This window comes from Bos javanicus, chromosome 15 (genome assembly GCF_032452875.1).
Source record: "Bos javanicus breed banteng chromosome 15, ARS-OSU_banteng_1.0, whole genome shotgun sequence".
Classification (NCBI taxonomy): domain Eukaryota; kingdom Metazoa; phylum Chordata; class Mammalia; order Artiodactyla; family Bovidae; genus Bos; species Bos javanicus.
This window is the reverse complement of record NC_083882.1, coordinates 58,269,728-58,289,372: the sequence shown is the minus strand read 5'-3', so window position 1 is coordinate 58,289,372 and position 19,645 is coordinate 58,269,728. Positions and strand designations below refer to the sequence as shown.

The 19,645-nt window shown below is 40.3% G+C and overlaps 2 protein-coding genes across 2 annotated transcripts in view; both read left to right on the top strand.

Moving 5' to 3' along the window:
- LGR4 (leucine rich repeat containing G protein-coupled receptor 4) overlaps positions 1–3,963 on the top strand; it is a 107,493-nt gene extending 103,530 nt beyond the window's left edge. Inside the window, exon 18 of the mRNA XM_061380979.1 lies at positions 493–3,963. Coding sequence (XP_061236963.1) covers positions 493–1,769 — 1,277 coding nt within the window. The 3' untranslated portion in view covers positions 1,770–3,963. The remainder of the gene's footprint in view (positions 1–492) is intronic.
- A 3,476-nt stretch (positions 3,964–7,439) lies between these two features.
- CCDC34 (coiled-coil domain containing 34) overlaps positions 7,440–19,645 on the top strand; it is a 79,252-nt gene continuing 67,046 nt past the window's right edge. Inside the window, exons 1-2 of the mRNA XM_061380980.1 lie at positions 7,440–8,147; positions 13,530–13,665. Of these exons, the coding sequence (XP_061236964.1) occupies positions 7,810–8,147; positions 13,530–13,665 (474 nt within the window). The 5' untranslated portion in view covers positions 7,440–7,809. The remainder of the gene's footprint in view (positions 8,148–13,529; positions 13,666–19,645) is intronic.

The following is a 19,645-nucleotide window of genomic DNA, read 5'->3' as shown; positions in this document are numbered from 1 at the left end:
GTAGCCTGGTTAAGTACCTTGTGTGTGTAATTTTACTTAAGCTACACAATGCTATGAAATAGGTGTTATTATCCACACGTGGGAAAATGAAATTTATAGAGATTTAAGCTGCCCTCTTAAAAGCAGCAAGTTATAAACCCTAAACTCAAACCCTAGTGTATCTGATTCTAAGCCGCATATGAAGTAACTTTCACATACCAGTCACTGTGATATGCATATTAACTTCAGTATGAGAAAAAGTGAAAAATTTCCTTTAAATATCACTGTATGACTTTACCAAGTAGTTAATAAAATAAATATATATTAAGATAACATATTAAAATAAAATTTTAAATAGCCTAGTCCAGTGATTAGATGCCTAAGAAATGATAATCTTTTCAGTCTGGGTCAATTCACTTTGGTAGTAGATTAATTATTCTATTACTAGTTTCTCAAGCCATATCTTATGGAAGATAGTCTTTTATAAACTGTCTTTTCTCTCTTTCATTTTAGGTGCTTTTAAGCCCTGCGAATACTTGCTGGGAAGTTGGATGATCCGTCTTACTGTGTGGTTCATTTTCTTGGTTGCATTGTTTTTCAACCTGCTTGTCATTTTAACAACATTTGCATCTTGTACATCAGTGCCTTCCTCCAAATTGTTTATAGGCCTGATTTCTGTGTCTAACTTATTCATGGGAGCTTATACCGGAATCTTAACTTTTCTGGATGCCGTGTCCTGGGGCCGATTTGCTGAATTTGGCATTTGGTGGGAGATAGGCAGCGGCTGCAAAATAGCTGGGTTTCTTGCCGTTTTCTCCTCAGAAAGCGCCATATTTTTACTAATGTTAGCAGCCGTCGAAAGAAGCTTATCTGCAAAGGATATGATGAAAAATGGGAAAAGCAATCACCTCAGACAGTTCCGGATTGCAGCCCTTTTGGCTTTTCTGGGGGCCGCAGTGGCAGGCTCTTTCCCCCTTTTCCATAGAGGGGAGTATTCCGCATCCCCTCTATGCTTGCCATTTCCCACCGGAGAAACCCCATCGTTAGGGTTTACCGTAACTTTAGTGCTGTTAAACTCACTAGCATTTTTATTAATGGCTATTATCTACACTAAACTCTACTGCAACTTGGAAAAAGAAGACCTTTCTGAGAACTCACACTCTAGCATGATTAAGCATGTGGCTTGGCTCATCTTCACCAACTGCATCTTTTTCTGCCCCGTGGCATTTTTCTCTTTTGCGCCATTGATCACCGCCGTCTCAATCAGTCCCGAAATAATGAAGTCTGTTACTCTGATATTTTTCCCATTGCCTGCTTGCCTGAATCCAGTCCTCTATGTCTTCTTCAACCCAAAGTTTAAAGAAGACTGGAAGTTACTGAAGCGCCATGTTTCCAAGAAAAGCGGATCGGCCTCAGTTTCCATCAGCAGCCAAGCTGGTTGTGTGGAGCAGGATTTCTACTATGACTGCGGCATGTACTCACATCTGCAGGGCAACCTGACTGTGTGTGACTGCTGTGAAGCCTTCCTGTTGACAAAGCCAGTGTCCTGCAAACACTTAATAAAATCACACAGCTGTCCTGCCTTGACAGTGGGTTCTTGCCAAAGGCCAGACGGCTATTGGTCCGACTGTGGCACGCAGTCTGCCCACTCTGATTATGCTGATGAAGAAGATTCCTTTGTCTCAGACAGTTCTGACCAGGTTCAGGCTTGCGGAAGAGCCTGCTTCTATCAGAGTCGAGGATTCCCTTTGGTGCGCTATGCTTACAATCTCCCAAGAGTTAAAGACTGAATCCATGTGTTGGTAACTGTTTCTCCCATCAACCAAAATCACAGTGTTTGTAAGAATGAACCCTAGTCTGATCTCTCATCTGGGAAGCACTTCAGTGATCACTGCCTGGTGTCACTTAGAAGAAGGAGAAAGGTGGCAGTTATTTCTTCAACCAGACCTTTGCAAAGGACAAGTGCCTGAACTATTGATTGATGACAAAATGCAGTGTCCAAACAATGTGTAGTCTATTTGAAACAAATAGTTAACTTGAAAAAGATTTTATGTATATCGTAGCAGTATAACGTTGGGTTTTTCTGATCCATAAGGAGCAAATTTATACCTGTTTTTGAATTAAGCACAAGATAGAAAACAGCTGTTAATATTTTTTAAGAATATTTTAAATGGTGATTTTATATAATTGAAGAAAAAGGCTTGCTAATTTTACCTAATGTTTCATCATTAATCTCAGGACAACTTAGTGCAGGGCCAAAAAAAAAGGTGGGGGGGAATCGTTTCCCAGACAGGACCATGAGAATGGATGTAGGCACTAAATTCTTGGATTTTTCTAATCTCTCTCTGACATAATAGAATCATCAATTTTGTGTAAGAGATTGAAATCTAAAACCTGAAGATGTTTTTAAAACAATATTAACAACTGTTAGATTTTAAAAGAATAACTGAACACATTTGTCTTCAGTCATTATGCATTGCTTTGTTTCAATCTAATTTTTTCTTCAGTGCTTTGTGATCATACTATTAGGACAAAGTAAAGGGCTCATTGCTGTGTGATATTTGGCTAAATTACTAACAGGGGATTTTAAAAGTATCTGAGGGAGGTGATGGCTCCGTATAATGTTCTCCCTGGAGAAGGCAATGGCACCCCACTCCAGTACTCTTGCCTGGAAAATCCCATGGACAGAGGAGCCTGGTAGGCTGCAGTCCATGGGGTCGCAAAGAGTCGGACATGACTGAGCGACTTCACTTTCACTTTTCACTTTGATGCATTGAAATGGCAACCCACTCCAGTGTTCTTGCCTGGAAAATCCCAGGGACGGGGAAGCCTGGAGGGCTGCCGTCCATTGGGCTGCACAGAGTCGGACACGACTGAAGCGACTTAGCAGCAGTAGGAGCAGCAGTATAATGTTCTCATGGATAAAACTCTTCCTAATACCATTGGCTCTATCAGTATTTTCCAATTCTGTTGGTATGTGATCTACCTGTAGCTTGAATTGTACAGAAAGTAAATTGTGGCAAATGGTTTCAACTAAGGTGGGAGAAATCGGGAGTAATTATGACACAAAGCACTTACGTTTATTTCTTGGTGAGCTGGATTCTCCTGAACCTATGCTCTTACGTGGACGCTACCATATATTTTCCCTTCCTTTGATTTACAAGAGCCTGTGCAACAGCTCTGAAACTGTTCTTGTGAGACAAGACAAATATGTCACTAAGGGAAAAAAAGGCATAAAGCTGAGGCCTGTGTCTTTAAAAATTAAAAATTGTACTTGATAGTCATCTATGGACTTTTGACATGTCATTATGTGGAGTCTTAAAGTGACAAATGTTCAATACATTTTTTTGAACATTATGCTAAATCAATAGCAAATCCACTGCCATATTAGTTGTTCATGAGATACTAAAAACATTAAGCTAGATTGCAGTTTAATAATTAAACTGTATATAATGTGCATATAATGAATTTTTATCTTATGTAAATTATTTTTAGAACACAAGTTGGGAAACGTGGCTTCTGTTCATTTTGTTTAATTAAAGCTACCTCCTAAACTATAGTGGCTGCCAGTAGCAGAATGTTAAATTTTGGTTTATATACTTTTTGCATTGTAAATACTCTTGGTTGTACATTGTCAGTGTAATAAAAACAGAATCTTTGTATATCAAAATCATGTAGTTTGTATAAAACGTGGGAGGGATTTATTTACAGTGTGTTGTAATTTTGTAAGGCCAACTATTCACAAGTTTTTAAAATTGCCATCATGTTTGTATATTTACACATCTGATAAATATTAAATCATAACTTGGTAAAAAAAATCTAGCTAAAAGTTTTTTCTTCAAAAGTCTTGTTACTGAATACTTTCATTGCCTTCATTTAAACAATAGAATAGCAGGTACTGAAAATATGTGGTAAAATGTGTTATACATATGATAGGAAATACTGTATGCAGTGTGTTGAATCATTAAACTTTCTGGAACGCAATCTATTTTGCCTTAATTTATAACTAGGTATATTAATGAATTTGTTTTGGTGTTAAACTAAGTGAATTGAAGTAAAATATTTTTAAGAGTTCTAGAAGAAATGTTGGGAGAACACTTTGCTGAAATTTAGAAGTAAGGTTTTATTGTATCTTAAGGCTGAACAATACTCATGAAAAACAAATGATTTTTTTTAAAGAAATTGCATATCCCAGATACAGTCAATTGCCAAAACGTGATTTTTTAAAAGAAATTGCATATCCCAGATACAGTCAATTGCCAAAACGTGATTTTTTTAAAGAAATTGCATATCCCAGATACAGTCAATTGCCAAAATGTGATTTTTTTTAAAGAAATTACATATCCCAGATACAGTCAATTGCCAAAATGTGATTTTTTTTAAAGAAATTGCATATCCCAGATACAGTCAATTGCCAAAATGTGATTTTTTTTAAAGAAATTGCATATCCCAGATACAGTCAATTGCCAAAACGCAATAGGCCTCCCTTTCTTGTCTTATCTGAGGTTTCACTTTCCATAGTTTTAGTGGTCCGTAGTCCACCATGGTCCAAAAATGGAAAATTAAAGTGGAAAATTCTAGAAATAAACTCATAAGTTTTAAAGTGTGTGCCCTTCTGAGTAGTGTGATGAAATCTTGCACTCGTCTATTCTGAAACGAATCATCCCTTGTCCAGCGTTTGCTGTCCGTTAGTCACTTAGCCATCTCTGACTCTCAGCACTTGTGTTCAAGTAATGGTCCCCAAAGCATGAGAATAGTGATGCTGGTAATTTGGGATATTCTCTTACTGGGCCTAATTGATAAATAAAACTGCTATATTTAAAATGGATAAGGACCTACTCTATAGCACAGGGAACTCTGCTTCATTTTATGTGGCAGCCTGGATAGGAGGGGAGTTTGAGGAAGAATGGATACATGTATATGTATGGCTGAGTCCCTTCGCTGCTCACCTGAAACTATCACAGCATTGCTAACTGGCTATACCTCAATATAAAATAAAAAGGTAAAAAAAAAAAGAAACTGTGTAGGAAAAAACATGGTATTTGTAGGGTTTGGTACTATCTGCAGTTTCAGGCATCCACTGGGAGTTTGGGACCGTCATGGATAAGGAGGGACTGTTGTGCTTAGAACTCACTCAGTATTCATAATTATCAAGCCCTCATTTTACAGATGGGAAAATAGAAGGCCTAAGGAAATTTAAGTGAATATCTGACCCATACAGCAAATTAGAGCCCAAACCAGCACCCAGTTCCCCTTAATTTTTTTGTTTTTGTTTGTTTTTGTTTTAAACTTCAGTATATGTTTGGAATTTCCATAACTAAAAGTAGAATACTGTAATTACCCCTCTTCCTACGCTCTCGGCCCTCACTGCGCATACCCATCATCCAACTTTGGCAGTTGTCAAGAGCACGTGGTAAATGTCATTTCTTCTTTATCCCATTCACTCATCTTCTGGAATCCCTCTGCCCCCTGGATTACACTGAAGCAAATCCTAGACATTTTGTTTCATCTGAAAATGTTTCAATATGTCCAGGACTACATTTTTTTAGTATATAATATATTGCCTTAGCACTCACTGGTAATAAGGTTACTTTTGTAACAGATTTTCAAGCAAAGGTCTCTCTTTTCACTTACACAAGATTACAATGCCAATCAAAAAAGCAGAAATTATCCCCAATATACCATGAAAGTGAAAATAAATATATAAATAAGTGAGTAGTAAGGAGAGAAGTAACTAAGTCAACATCCTGAAACTTAAGGGAGTGGCCTTCTTTTGACCTTATTTATACATTTTATATAATTCTACCAAACTTGATTATGGTTTCTCAGTCCCAGTAATGAAAAGGTGCTGTAAGAAACGAGACCACAGGATTTGATGATGTTCAAGCACCAAAGCTAGTGACTCTTTGCCTCACAGTTCCAGAGTTGTTACAACATAATGCAATACTTGGTCATGTATTCAATGATTCTGAGGCATCCAGGAAAGGGCATAATTTGTTTAAAACATTTTAGATTCCCATAGTAAGAGGTTATAGTGGGAAAGTTTTGGAGCTTATATGACACAAGTTACCATTTACCATTTTCTCTTATCTGATTCTGCGCTAGAAGTTTTGAGAATTAATAAGATGATATAACTGGGAAACAGATTACAGAATTTCCCTATTTTACAGAGGAATGAGTAAGGACTTGGAAAGGCCAAACAGCTTATTTAGGTGATGTTGTATGTTAGTCTCTCAGTCGTGGCTGACTCTCTGTGACCCCATAGACTGTAGCCCACCAGGCTCCTCTGTCCTGGGATTTCCCAGGCAAGAATATGAGAGTGGGTGGCCATTTCCTTCTCCAGGGAAACTTACTGACGGAAACCTAGCAAATAAGAGAAAAACCATGAATTCAAATCCAGGTCCTTTCATACTGAAACTTGTTTTCCTACTATGCTTCAGTAGTATGGGGTGATGTTTGTTGGGAACAGCTTCTCAAGTTTACTCCCTTATGAAGCCCTAAAGTGACCTAGGGTGATACTGTTTTGCATCAATCAATTAATTTATTAATTCTAAACATCCTTACCTAAAAGGTTTTAACCAGACATGACACTATTGAATAATTAGGTAAGAGAATGAAAACTCAAGCCATTTTTATTCCTCCATCAATTTCATCACTCATTTAAATTGCTCCAGTTTTCTTCCATTTTCATTTTTACCAAAAATTTTAACAAAGTTTACATTCCGTTTAAAGGGTTTTAACCATGTCGTATTTTATTAACTATAAATCGCCCTTGGTTACTATTATTTCTACTGTATATAATTATTTGGGGATCTAAATGTCATTGAAGATTTTGTATTAGTCCTTGGTCAATGACAAATCTGTGCTGTTTTAGCCACTGTCTGTTTTCATCGTGTGATATCTCTACTAGCAATATGCATTATGAGCTGGACAAAGCCCGTTTATTAGCATGAATAAAGTAACTAACTTCAGTGTCTATTACCTCTCCCTTACTACCTTCATCCCCACCCTCAATCCCTGAGAGGAGAGTGCTCCTTTCTAAGTCCCACAAATTTTTTTCATTCCTCATAGTATACATATCACGTGATATTTTAATGGTATGACTCTTCACTAGGAAAGAGTGAGGGCTGCAGGGCTTTTAGTACAGACCCCAGTACACTAGATGTTTCAGAGAGGCCCTGTATAAGTAAAGGCTTATACATATATATGTTTATATTCACCTGAATAAGCAAGTTCCTGTAAGATGCCAGGAAGCCGAGGTGATGCTAGGCAGACGAGGTACTACCAAAAATAATGAAAAATTGTACCAGAAGTGTATCTTTAGATACACTTGTAAACTTGGATAAAGTTCGCCCCCCGCCCCCCACCTTTTCCTAAAATACAGCCGTGTGTGGCCATGTGCTGAGAGAAATCGTGACTGATCCTTGTCACCCTGATCTTGTAATGATATGGGGGTAGTTTTGGCTTCTGCCTCTTTCCGCTTTAAAGAATCTGCCTTATTCAGTAACAGCACATTTTCTGTACCAAACGAACCACAGCAAACAACGGACGGGCCCTCCTGGCTGTGAGCCGAGAGCAGGGACCTCGTCTGCGAGGTTAATTCACAAGCACCAGCGCAGATACAGGCTGGGAAGGAGGGAGGACACCCAGAGACTGACGGGAGCAGGAAGCCACGCTCTGCAGGCCGGGACAAAGCCCAGGAGGCCTCCACGCGTCGCCACGGCAACGCGAAGTCCGCGCCCGCCCGGATTGGCCGCGCCGGCGCGCGCGAGGCCTGCTGGGAAAGCACGTCCCCGCCGCCGTTCCGCCGGTTTGAACTTGGCGGGCCAGATGTGGGCCGCACGGCGGTGGGGGAGTGCTTCTCCCCTTCTCGAACCCCGTTTCATAGCCGACTGCAGGTCCGGGTCTCGGCCCTCCTCGGGCTTCCCTGTTCTCATGGTAGGCCCCGGGGGGACGGGCCTGGAGGCCGTGGAGGTGTGCTCGCTGTCGACACCGCTGAGCTGCAGCAATTCCACCCTGTCGCTGTTGTCTCCCCTCGGCCACCAGAGCTTCCCATTTGACAACGACGATGGTGACGGGGAGGAGGAGGAAGATGTGGACGAAGATGCTTATGACTCAGAGGCCAAGGTGGAGAGCCTGAGAGGAGTGGAGTTACAGGGGTGCACCAGGTAAATCCGAGATACAGCCCCCTCAAGATTCCTTAGACCCCACTAAGTACTTTCGTCTGGCGACCAGATACCCTCCTGTCTTCCCTCTCAAAAGGTAACGCGGGCACTTGCAGCCGCAGGTGCTGCTCCTTTTGGCCCAGAGTCTTGGGCCGGTTCTTACTCATGACTACAGATTTTTCCATCGTTCTTAACCCCTTTTCCTGAGTATGTGATGGTTGCTACAATCTTCCTCCCCAGAGAAATGCACCTAAACACACAAGAAGCGAGCACTAAACACACAAAATTGGTACAGTTTCAGGCATTTTATGAACACTCAAAAGTCAGAGTGGGGACACTAGAACTCTGGTTCAAATCTTTAACACCCAAATGTGGTTTACTGCATGTTAGTAACACTTGTAGCGATTATGAAAAAAATCTGGTTGTCGGTGAAGTAGGTTGTAGTAAGCAGTATACTTTTTATGTCATAGCTTAAAAGCTGAAGCTTTGGGGTTAGCAATGACTTCAGCATCCAGAGATAATGTCAGGTCTGCTCTTAAAAGTTACTAAAAGTAGAAGCCATTGAATGCTGGAATCAAAGGGATTATTAAAGTCATCTTAATTTATTTCTACAGTTGTTCTTTCAGCAAACATTTAGTTTGTGCTATACGTGTTTAGTCGCTCAGTCGTCTCCCACTCTGCGACCCCATGGACTGTAGCCCACCAGGCTCCACTACCCATGCGGATTCTTCAGGCAAGAATCCTAGAGTGGGTTGCCATGCCCTCGTCCAGGAGATCTTCCCAACCCAGGGATCGAACCCAGGTCTTCCTCATTGCAAGTAGATTCTTTAGTGTGTGAGCCACCAGGTAAGGGCCTATAAACAAGACAGGCATGGTCTCTACTCTCTTGGAATTAAAGCCTAGGTCAAGCCGTTCATTTTACAGATAACAAAGCTGTGACTGAGAAGACAGATAAAAAGTCTACTTCGAAGGCTTCCACCTAGTCATTAGAGGAGCTGGGCCTAGTACCAGGGTATACTGACCATGTTTTCTCTTGCCTATGCTACATGCCTATTGTTGAGTATATAGAAATATGAGCAAAGGGCCTATCCCTGCAGGAATATCTTTTTCTTAGAGAGGCTTGGTGATGCAGGTGCATTCAGAGTTAGACTCATTATGTCAACTTCAGAAAGCATTTACAAGGTTCTGATTGCCAGGCTTTACAAGGCAGTATCAGTTCAATTCAGTAGCTCAGTCGTGTCTGACTCTTTGTGACCCCATGAATCGCACCATGCCAGGCCTCCCTGTCCATCACCAACTCCCAGATTTTACCCAAACTCATGTCCATCGAGTTGGTGATGCCATCCAGCCATCTCATCCTCTGTTGTCCCCTTCTCCTCCTGCCCCCAATCCCTCCCAGCATCAGGGTGTTTTCCAATGAGTCAGCTCTTCGCATCAGGTGGCCAAGTATTGGAGTTTCAGCTTCAGCATCAGTCCTACCAATGAACACCCAGGACTGATCTCCTTTAGGATGGACTGGTTGGATTCCAGTCCAAGGGACTCTCAAGAGTCTTCTCCAACACCACAGTTCAAAAGCATCAGTTCTTTGGCACTCAGCTTTCTTCACAGTCCAACTCTCACATCCATACACGACCACTGGAAAAACCATAGCTTTGACTAGATGGACCTTTGTTGGCAAAGTAATGTCTCTGCTTTGGAATATGCTATCTAGGTTGGTCATAACTTTCCTTCCAAGGAGTAAGTGTCTTTTAATTTCATGGCTGCAATCACCATCTGCAGTGATTTTGGACCCCCCCCCCCCCGCCCCCGCAAAATAAAGTCTGACACTGTTTCCACTGTTTCCCCATCTACCCCATCTATTTCCCATGAAGTGATGGGACCAGATGCCATGATCTTAGTTTTGTGAATGTTGAGCTTTAAGCCAACTTTTTCACTCTCCTCTTCCACTTTCATCAAGAGGCTTTTTAGTTCCTCTTCACTTTCTATACAGGAGATCTAAGAAATACAGACCAGAGAATCCATGCTTTATGTGTAGGCAACCATTTAGCCCCTGTAGCTATAAGGCATGCATACCTGGGGTGAGTAAATTGAATATGAGGCCATATGAAGTGACTCACATACACAGTTATAACAGTGAGTCTCTTAAGAAGGAGAAGTAATGGTAAGTACATTGGTAGGAATGGAGATCAGTAACAGTGAGCAAGCAAGCCACTTGTCCACACAGTTTGTAGCAACAAGAAACAGTTTCAAAGGAGTCCATTTTCATGTGGGCCTTTGTACAGATTCTTCAGGACTGAGTTGGTCCCAGTGATTTTTTAGGAGGATATTTATTATTTATTTGGCTGCCCTGGGTCTTTGTTGTGGCCCAAAGGATCTTTGATTTTAGTTGCAGCATGTGGGATCTAGTTCCCTGATCAGGGATTGAATCTGGGTCCCCTACATTGGGAGTACAGTTTTAGCCCCTGGATCACCAGGGAGTCCTGGTCCCAGTGATTTTTAAAATAAATTCTAAGGTTTTGGAAAATCCGGAGCTTAATCAGCAGGACTGCGCTATGTAGCCAATTGAGCAGCCCCGGGAATGATGGCTATCCAGAGGCCATCCGCAGCTCTGCTGCTAAGACCTTGCTTTAGCTTCCAAGAGCCAAAGCCCTGACCAAATGGAGCTCACCATGGGAGGAGCTAGTTGTATTTATGTCAAACCTAGCCAAAGCCCAAATGAGCTGGTAACACCCCGGGGCTCTAGCTGCCTACCTTATCACAGCTCATCCCCACTGATTCAAAGCAATTGGCAGGACGTGGTCTGGAAAAAATGCAGGAGTTGTCAGGCCTGTGGGTGGCAAGGTCAGATGCCTGTGACATGTTCAATAAACGTCTGCTGAAGGCGTGCTTATTTCCCACTTCCTAGAGAACAGATAGATGCAGTGATTGTTCTCAAATGCTTCAGAAAATCCAGTACCTCTTTTCAGGAAAGAAAAGTGTTTAGAACTTTTCCTTATTCCACCTCTCTACCTCTTACCTTTGGTTGGGGCCCTGATAGTTTGGGCCTCCTGAGAAATCTGTATGCAGGTCAAGAAGCAACAGTTAGAACTGGACATGGAACAACAGACTGGTTCCAAATAGGGAAAGGAGTATGGCAAGGCTGTATATTGTCACCCTGCTTATTTAACTTATATGTAGAGTACATCATGAGAAACGCTGGGCTGGAAGAAGCACAAGCTGGAATCAAGATTGCCCGGAGAAATATCAAGAACCTTAGATACTCAGATGACACCACCCTTATGGCAGAAAGCGAAGAAGAACTAAAGAGCCTCTTAAAAGTGAAAGAGGAGAGTGAAAAAGCTGGCTTAAAACTCAACATTCAGAAAACTAAGATCATGGCATCTGGTCCCATCACTTCATGGCAAATAGATGGAAAAACAATGGAAACAGTGACAGACTTTATTTTCTTGGGCTCCAAAATCACTGCAGATGGTGATTGCAGCCATGAAATCAAAAGACGTTTGCTCCTTGGAAGAAAAGCTGTGACCAACCTAAACAGTATATTAAAAAGCAGAGACATTACCAACAAAGGTCCATCTAGTCAAAGCTATGGTTTTTCCAGTAGTCATGTATGGATGTGAGAGTTGGACTATAAAGAAAGCTGAGCGCTGAAGATTTGATGCTTTTGAGCTGTGGTGTTGGAAAAGACTCTTAAAGGAGTCCCTTAGACTGCAAGGAGATCCAACCAGTTCATCCTGAAGGAAATCAATCCTGAATATTCATTGGAAGGACTGATGCTGAAGCTGAAACTCCAATACTTTGTCCACCTGATGGGAAGAACTGACTCATTGGAAAAGACCCTGATGCTTGGAAAGATTGAACGCAGGAGGAGAAGAGGACACCAGAGGATGAGATGGTTGGATGGCATCACTGACTCGATGGACATGAGTTTGAGCAAGCTCCAGGTGTTGGTGATGGACAGGGAAGCCTGGCGTACTGCAGTCCATGGGGTCGCAAAGAGTCATACACAACTGAGCGACTGAACTGAACTGAATTGTATAGGTGTGGGAGGGAGTGGCACCAAATGTGGTTGGGGAGCAGGAGTCAAGGATCTGTGTTTCTGGCTTGGCTAACTGGGTGAGTCTTGGTACTCTTCTCTGAGGTAGGATTAGGGGAGGAGGGTAGTGAGTGATTGGTAGGTGACTAGATTTGTTTTGGATTGATTGAGTTTGATATTTAAGTGAAGCCATCTATCTGATGGTAGAAAATAAAAGTTTGGAGCTCAGGAGTAAGATCTAGCCTGAAATGCCTGGAGTGGGCCTCTTCTGCACCTTCATGACCGATGAAGCTATGGGAGGATGAGGCAGTGTTCTGCAAGACTAAGAAGGAAAGATATATAGGAAGTAAACAACATACCAACAGTGTTCCTTTCCCACTAGAACACAAATTCCATAATTGCATGAATGAGTGCAAAAATAGGGGAAAAAACCACCACCACCACCAAGTAAATGGAAGTTACGAGGCAGAAAAAGCTGAGCATGGCCATAGGGGAGGCAGTTGGTTGCCTGAAGCAGAAATGTTAAAGAGACAAAAAGGGGCTGAATCTATAGTAACCTAGTCTTTCTCTCACTGCCTCATGTCCTGAACAGCCTTTCTTTCCATGGGCACTAATGGTTCACCTTTTCCTATGGGGGTCTTGTACCTGGCCAAGTCCTGTGTTCTGTATGTATATATGCACTCACAAGTACTTCCCTTTCCCTTTTCTGTTGAGCTCGAGTGAATGGTTACTTTTCCATGTACCCAGAAGAGACAGACTGACAACTCTGGGGAAATCGTGGCCACTTTGTCTGAGAACTGGCAAAATAGAGTCCACCAAACCATTAAAGAACACAAAACCATATACTTTATGTACCTTTTTATTTCAAAACAACTTCCAACTTACAGAAAAATCGAGGGTATAAAGAACTCTGTCCACCCTTCACACCAAAAACGTAATTGTTACCACATTGGCATTACCATCCTCACTGTGTAGGTATGTATTCTTTGCTTTGTTAACTACTTAAAGGAGGAAAAGGGAAAAGTCTGCACCAGGATTTGGTTAGGATCATGTGTTATAATTAGTTGTCCAAGCATAAGATGTTTAAGAATGAAAAAAATTATTGTAATTGAGGCAAATGGACGGGGTGTGATTTTAGATTAGAGAATTCAGAGGCTGTCTAAAGGATAAACTAATTTAAACAATGGACTCTTGTTCTTAGTTTCTTAAGTGCATATTTACATATAAAAAAATCACAGTATTGTCAGTGTATCATGGAAGTCTACTTTTATTGTGCAGCTAAATCATTTTGACTGCTAAGTCAGAGAGTTTTGAGTGCAAGGTCTGTAGTATCCTCTCTTTTGTAATAGCACGGTTGGATCCGAAGATAACCAAGAAGAACAGAAGCAGGTGCGCTTACCAGAAAGCAGCCTGACACCGTGGGAAGTGTGGTTTGTTGGCAAAGAAAAAGTAGAACGTGACCGTCTGCAACAGAAGGCTCTAGAGGTAAAACTAGACAGTCTTTTTTCTATTTAATCCACAAGCTCACAAAGTTGAGCTGCTGTCAGAATCAGAATGTTATTATCAGGATGTTATTATCCCTCACGACAAAGTTTTAGCATATTTTGGTATCAGTTTGCTGTATCCGTATTTATAGCTTACTAGAGAAATGATACGTGTTCCAGATTATAAGAACATTTGGAAAATACAGCTAAGCATAATTAGGGAAATTAAAATCTCCAACCTCGTTCCCTAAAAACTATTGTTAGTAGTATGGTGTGTAGCCTTCCAGATTTTCTTCTCTGTAAATTTTTTAAAAACATATGTGCAAATATATATTCATACAGAGTGTCACCATATGTATGTTTAACTAAGGTACAGTCAGCCTCATATATTTGGTACAATTTTTAAGAGAGGAGAGAAATAAAAACTGAAGTAGAGGCAGGAAGTCTACCCTATACGATTCAGAGCTTGTGCCCCAGAGTGAGTTTATGCTGGGAGAAGGGAATCTGAGGGGCTTTTGGGTTTTCTTAGTTTCTCTTTACCTCCCTGCCTTGCTTCTAGGCATTTTTGTATTTTTAATTCTCTCTGAACTCTCCCTCTCCAAACTCAAAAAAATACATTTTCACATGAATCCGTCATTCTTTCAACTCTTACTGTTTGCTATTTAGAACCTAGCAGCCAAATAGATTTGGGTAGTTTGAAATCCTCCAGTATCTGCTGCTGCTGCTAAGTAGCTTCAGTCGTGTCCAACTCTGTGCGACCCCATAGACGGCAGCCCAGCAGGCTGCCCCGTCCCTGGGATTCTCCAGGCAAGAACACTGGAGTGGGTTGCCATTTCCTTCTCCAATGCATGAAAGTGAAAGTGAAGTTGCTTAGTTGTGTCCGACTCTTAGCGACCCCATGGACTGTAGCCCACCAGGCTCCTCCGTCCATAGGATTTTCCAGCATCTAGGTTATCTGAATTCTCTCTGTCCAAACACAGAAACCAGGTGGATGCGTGTGGTGAGGGATATATCTTGTTTTTAATAAATATGATCACTCTTTTGTAACCTGTTTTTTTCTGCCTATTACATTATTAATATTTTTCTATATCATTAAATATTTTCATATCCTTTTAAAATGGCTGATTATTAAAATATATTTAAAATGTATCATATATATAATAGAACATAATTAACCAGTTTACTATTGTGTGTTTAAGTTTATTCTCATCTCTTAGGGGCTCCCTGGTGGCTCATCCACCTGCCAATGCAGGAGATATGGGTTCGATTCCTAGGTTGGGAAGATCCCCTAGAGAAGGAAATGACAATACCCACTCCAGTATTATTGCCTGGGAAATCCCATGGACAAAAGAACCTGGTGGGCTACAGTCCATGGGGTCGCAAAATAAAAACACAGCAATAAAAACAACTACTAATCTATTAGTATCCCTATTGCTGTAAAAATCCTTGAATTAAAGCTTTGCCCTCCATGATCTTTTTGGAGTACATTTTCCATTTCAGTTTTGAAACTAGTTGTTCTTTCTGTGATGGCTTTCTAGCCAGGTTCTTGACATGATTCAGATAATTGTAGAAACCAGTACATTGAGCTTTTTTCCTATTGAAGTATACTTTGTATTCTAAATACAAATTTATTCCTGGAAAAGTACACTGTAGTACTTGTTTCTACTTAGAAGGGCTAGGACTTGAGAAAAACCTTATGGTTTGATGTCAGATAGGCTTATTTAAACTTTTACACTTCAATTTCCTCATCTCTACAGTACGGATAAAATAATACTACCCGGTCACAATGTTTTAGAGGATTAAATGAGACAAAGTGTAAGGATAGCTAGTGATTTTATTGGTATTGTTATTGATATCATTGCTAGTCACAGTCTTTTTTTCCATCTTTTAAATTGAAATATAGTTTATTTACAATGTTGTGTTAGTTTCAGATATATAACAAGCTGATTCAGTTTATGTATATATGCCTGCGTGTGTGCTCCGTTGCTCTGTTATTTGAGTCTTTGTGACCCCATGAGCTGTAACATGCCAGGCTCCTCTGTCCACGGGATTTTTCAAGCAAGAATACTGGAGTGAGTTGCCATTTCCTCCTCCAGGATATCTTCCTGACCCAAGGATCAAACCCATGTCTCCTGCATCTCCTCCACTAGCAGGTGGATTCTTCACCACTGAGCCACCTGGGAAGCCTCTCTGTACACACACACACACACACACACACATTTTTAGATTCTTTTCTGTTTTCACTTCAGTTCAGTTGCTCAGTCGTGTCTGACTCTGTGTGACTCGATGGACTGCAGCACGCCAGGCTTCCCTGTCCATCACCAACTCCCGGAGCTTACTCAAACTCATGTCCATTGAATCGGTGATGCCATCCAACCATCTCATCCTCTGTCATCCCCTTCTCCCCGCACCTTCATTCTTTCCCAGCATCAGGGTCTTTTCCAATGAGTTACTTCTTTGCATCAGATAGCCAAAGTATTGGAGTTTCCGCTTCAACATCAGCCCTTCCAATGAATCTTCAGGATTGATTTCCTTTAGGATGGACTGGTTTGATCTTGTAGTCCAAGGGACTCTCAAGAGTCTTCTCCAACACCACAGTTCAAAAGCATCAATTCTTCAGCTCTCAGCTTTCTTTACAGTCCAATTCTCACATCCATACATGACTACTGGAAAAACCATAGCCTTGACTAGATGGACCTTTGTTGGCAAAGTTATGTCTCTGCTTTTTAATATGCTATCTAGGTCGGTCATAGCTTTTCTTCCAAGGAGCAAGCATCTTTTAATTTCATGGCTGCAGTCACCATCTGCAGTGATTTTGGAGTCCAAGAAAATAAAGTCTGTCACTGTTTCCATTGCTTCCCTGTCTATTTGCCATGAAGTGATGGGACCGGATGCCATGATCTTAATTTTCTGAATGTTGAGCTTTAAGCCAACTTTTCCACTCTCCTCTTTCACTTTCTCAAGAGGCTCTTTAGTTCTTCACTTTCTGCCAGAAGGATGGTGTCATCTGCATATCTGAGGTTATTGATATTTCTCCCAGCAATCTTGATTCCAGTTTGTGCTTTATCCAGCCCAGCATTTCTCATGATGTACTCTGCGTATAAGTTAAATAAGCCAGGTGACAATATACAGCCTTGATGTACTCCTTTCCCGATTTGGAACCAGTCTCTTGTTCTATGTTGTACCTGTTGCTTTTTGACCTGCATACAGATTTCTCAAGAGGCAGATCAGGTGGTCTGGTATTCCCATCTCTGTAAGAATTTTCCACAGTTTGTTGTATTCCACACAGTCCAAGACTTTGGTGTAGTCAGTAAAGCAGAAATATATGTTTTTCTGCAACTCTGTTGCTTTTTTGATGATGTAACAGATGTTGGCAATTTGATCTCTGGTTACTCTGCCTTAAAATCCAGTTTGAACATCTGGAAGTTCACAAACAGTTGAAGCCTGTCCTGGAGAATTTTGAGCATTACTTTACTAGCGTGTGAGATGACTGCAGTTGTGCGGTAGTTTGAACATTCTTTGGCATTGCCTTTCTTGGGATTGGAATGGAAACTGACCTTTTCCAGTCAGTTGGCCACTGCTGAGTTTTCCAAATTTGCTGGCATATTGAGTGCAGCACTTTCACAGCATCATCTGTTAGGACTTAAAATAGCTCAAATGGAATTCCATCACCTATACTAGCGTTGTTCATAGTGATGCTTTCCTAAGGCCCACTTGACCTCACATTCCAGGATGTCTGGCTCTAGGTGAGTGATACCATTGTGGTTATCTGGGTCATGAAGATCTTTTATGTATAGTTCTGTGTATTCTTGCCACCTCTTCTTAATATCTTCTGCTTCTGTTAGGTCCATACCATTTCTGTCCTTTATTGTGCCCGTCTTTGCATGAAATGTTCCCTTGGTGTCTCTAATTTTCTTGAAGAGATCTCCAGTCTTTGCCATTCTGTTGTTTTCCTCTATTTCTTTGCATTGATTGCTGAGGAAGGCTTTCTTATTTATTTTTCCTTGCTATTCTTTGGAACTCTGCATTCAAATGTGTGTATCTTTCCCTTTCTCCTTTGCCTTTAGCTTCTCTTCTTTTCTCAGCTATTTGTAAGGCTTCCTCAGACAACCATTTTGCCCTTAGGTTATTATAAGATATTGCCTATAATTGCCTCTGTTATATAGTAAATCCTTGCTGTTTATGTATTTTATATATAGTAGTATGTATCTATTAATATTAATCTTCACATCTTTCCCTCCCCCTGCTTTTCTCTTTGGTAACTGTCGATTTGTTTTCTGTGTATTTCTGTCTTGTAAATATTGTGCTGGCCGAAAAATTTCATTTGGATTTTTCCATAACATTTTATGGAAAACCTGAGTAAACCTTTTAACCAGACCGATATATTCATTTGTATCATTTTTCAAGATTCTGCATATAAGTGTTATCATACGATATTTGTCTTTCTCAGTCTGTCTGTCTTCACTTAGTGTGATAATCTCTAGGTCTGTTCATGTTGCTACAAATGGCATTGTTTCATTATTTTTATGGCTGAGTAATATCCCCTTGGTGTGTATATATACACACACACACACACATCTTCTTTTTCCACTCATGTGTTGATGAACAATTTAGGTTGCTTCCATGTCTTGGCTATTGGAAGTAGTGCTGCTGTGAACATTGGGATGCATTATCTTTTCATATTTGAGTTTTCATCTTTTCTGGATATATATACAGGAGCAGAATTGCTGGCAACTCGATTTTTAATTAAGGAACCTCCGTACTGTTCTCCATAGTGGGGACACCATTCTATTTCCCCAACGGTGGAGCAGGGTTCCTTTTTCTCCACACCTTCTCTACCATTTAATTATTTGTAGACTTTTTGATGATGGCCATTCTGGTCAATGTGAGGTTATACCTTATTGTAGTTTCAGTTTTCACTTTTCTATAATTAATGATGTTGAGCATCTTTTCATGTACCTGCTGGCCATCTGTATATCTTTGGAGAATGTCTGTTTAGATTTTCTGCCCATTTTTTGATTTGGTTGTTTCTTTTTGTTTATATTAAACTGTGTGAGCTTTTTATGTGTTTTTGAAATGAATCCCTTCTTGGTTGTATCAGGTGCAAATATTTTCTCTTATTCTGTGGGTTGTCTTTTCATTTTGTGTATGATTTACTTTGATGTACAAAAGGTTTTACGTTTAAACAATTGCTTTTGCTTATGACTACATTTTGCTTAGTATTTCCATTACTATAAAAGGTGGATCTAAAAAAATATTGCTGCAATTTATATCTACCTATGTTTTCCTCTAAGAGTTTTTATAGTATCTTGCTTTACATTTAGGTCTTTAATTCATTTTGAGTTAATTTTTGTATATAGTGCCAGAGAGTGGTCTCATTTTATTTATCTACAGATAGTATCCAGTTTTCCCAGCACCGTTTATTGAAGAAATGTCTTCTTCATTGTGTAGTCTTCCCTCTTTTGTCATGAATTAATTGGCTCTAGGTGTTTTGGTTTGTTCTCAGCTCTGTTCTGTTCTCTTGCTCTCAGTCTGTTTCTGTCCCAGTGCGATACTGTTTGTGATTACTGTGGCTTTGTAGTATAGTCAGCAATCAGGGAGCGTATTCCTCGAGTTCTGTTCTTTTTTCTCAAGATCGTGTTGGCTATTCAGGGCCTTTTGTGTTTTTATATAAATTTAATTTTGTTGTTGTTCTTTGAAAAATGCCACTGGTAATTTGATAGGGATTGCATTGAATGTCTAGATTCCCTAAGGTAATATGGTGATTTTAACAATATTGATTCTTGCAATCAAAGAATACAGTCTATCTTTCAATATGTTTGTGTCCTTTTAGTATCTTTCTTTTTTTTTTTTTTTATTTATTATAAAAACAAAATTGAAACAAAACACAAATGAAAATATGAAAAGAAATTATTTCCACCATCCTCATGTTTTGTTTGTTCACACTCCTTAGGTCACTCTAACATATACACTTTAAATGT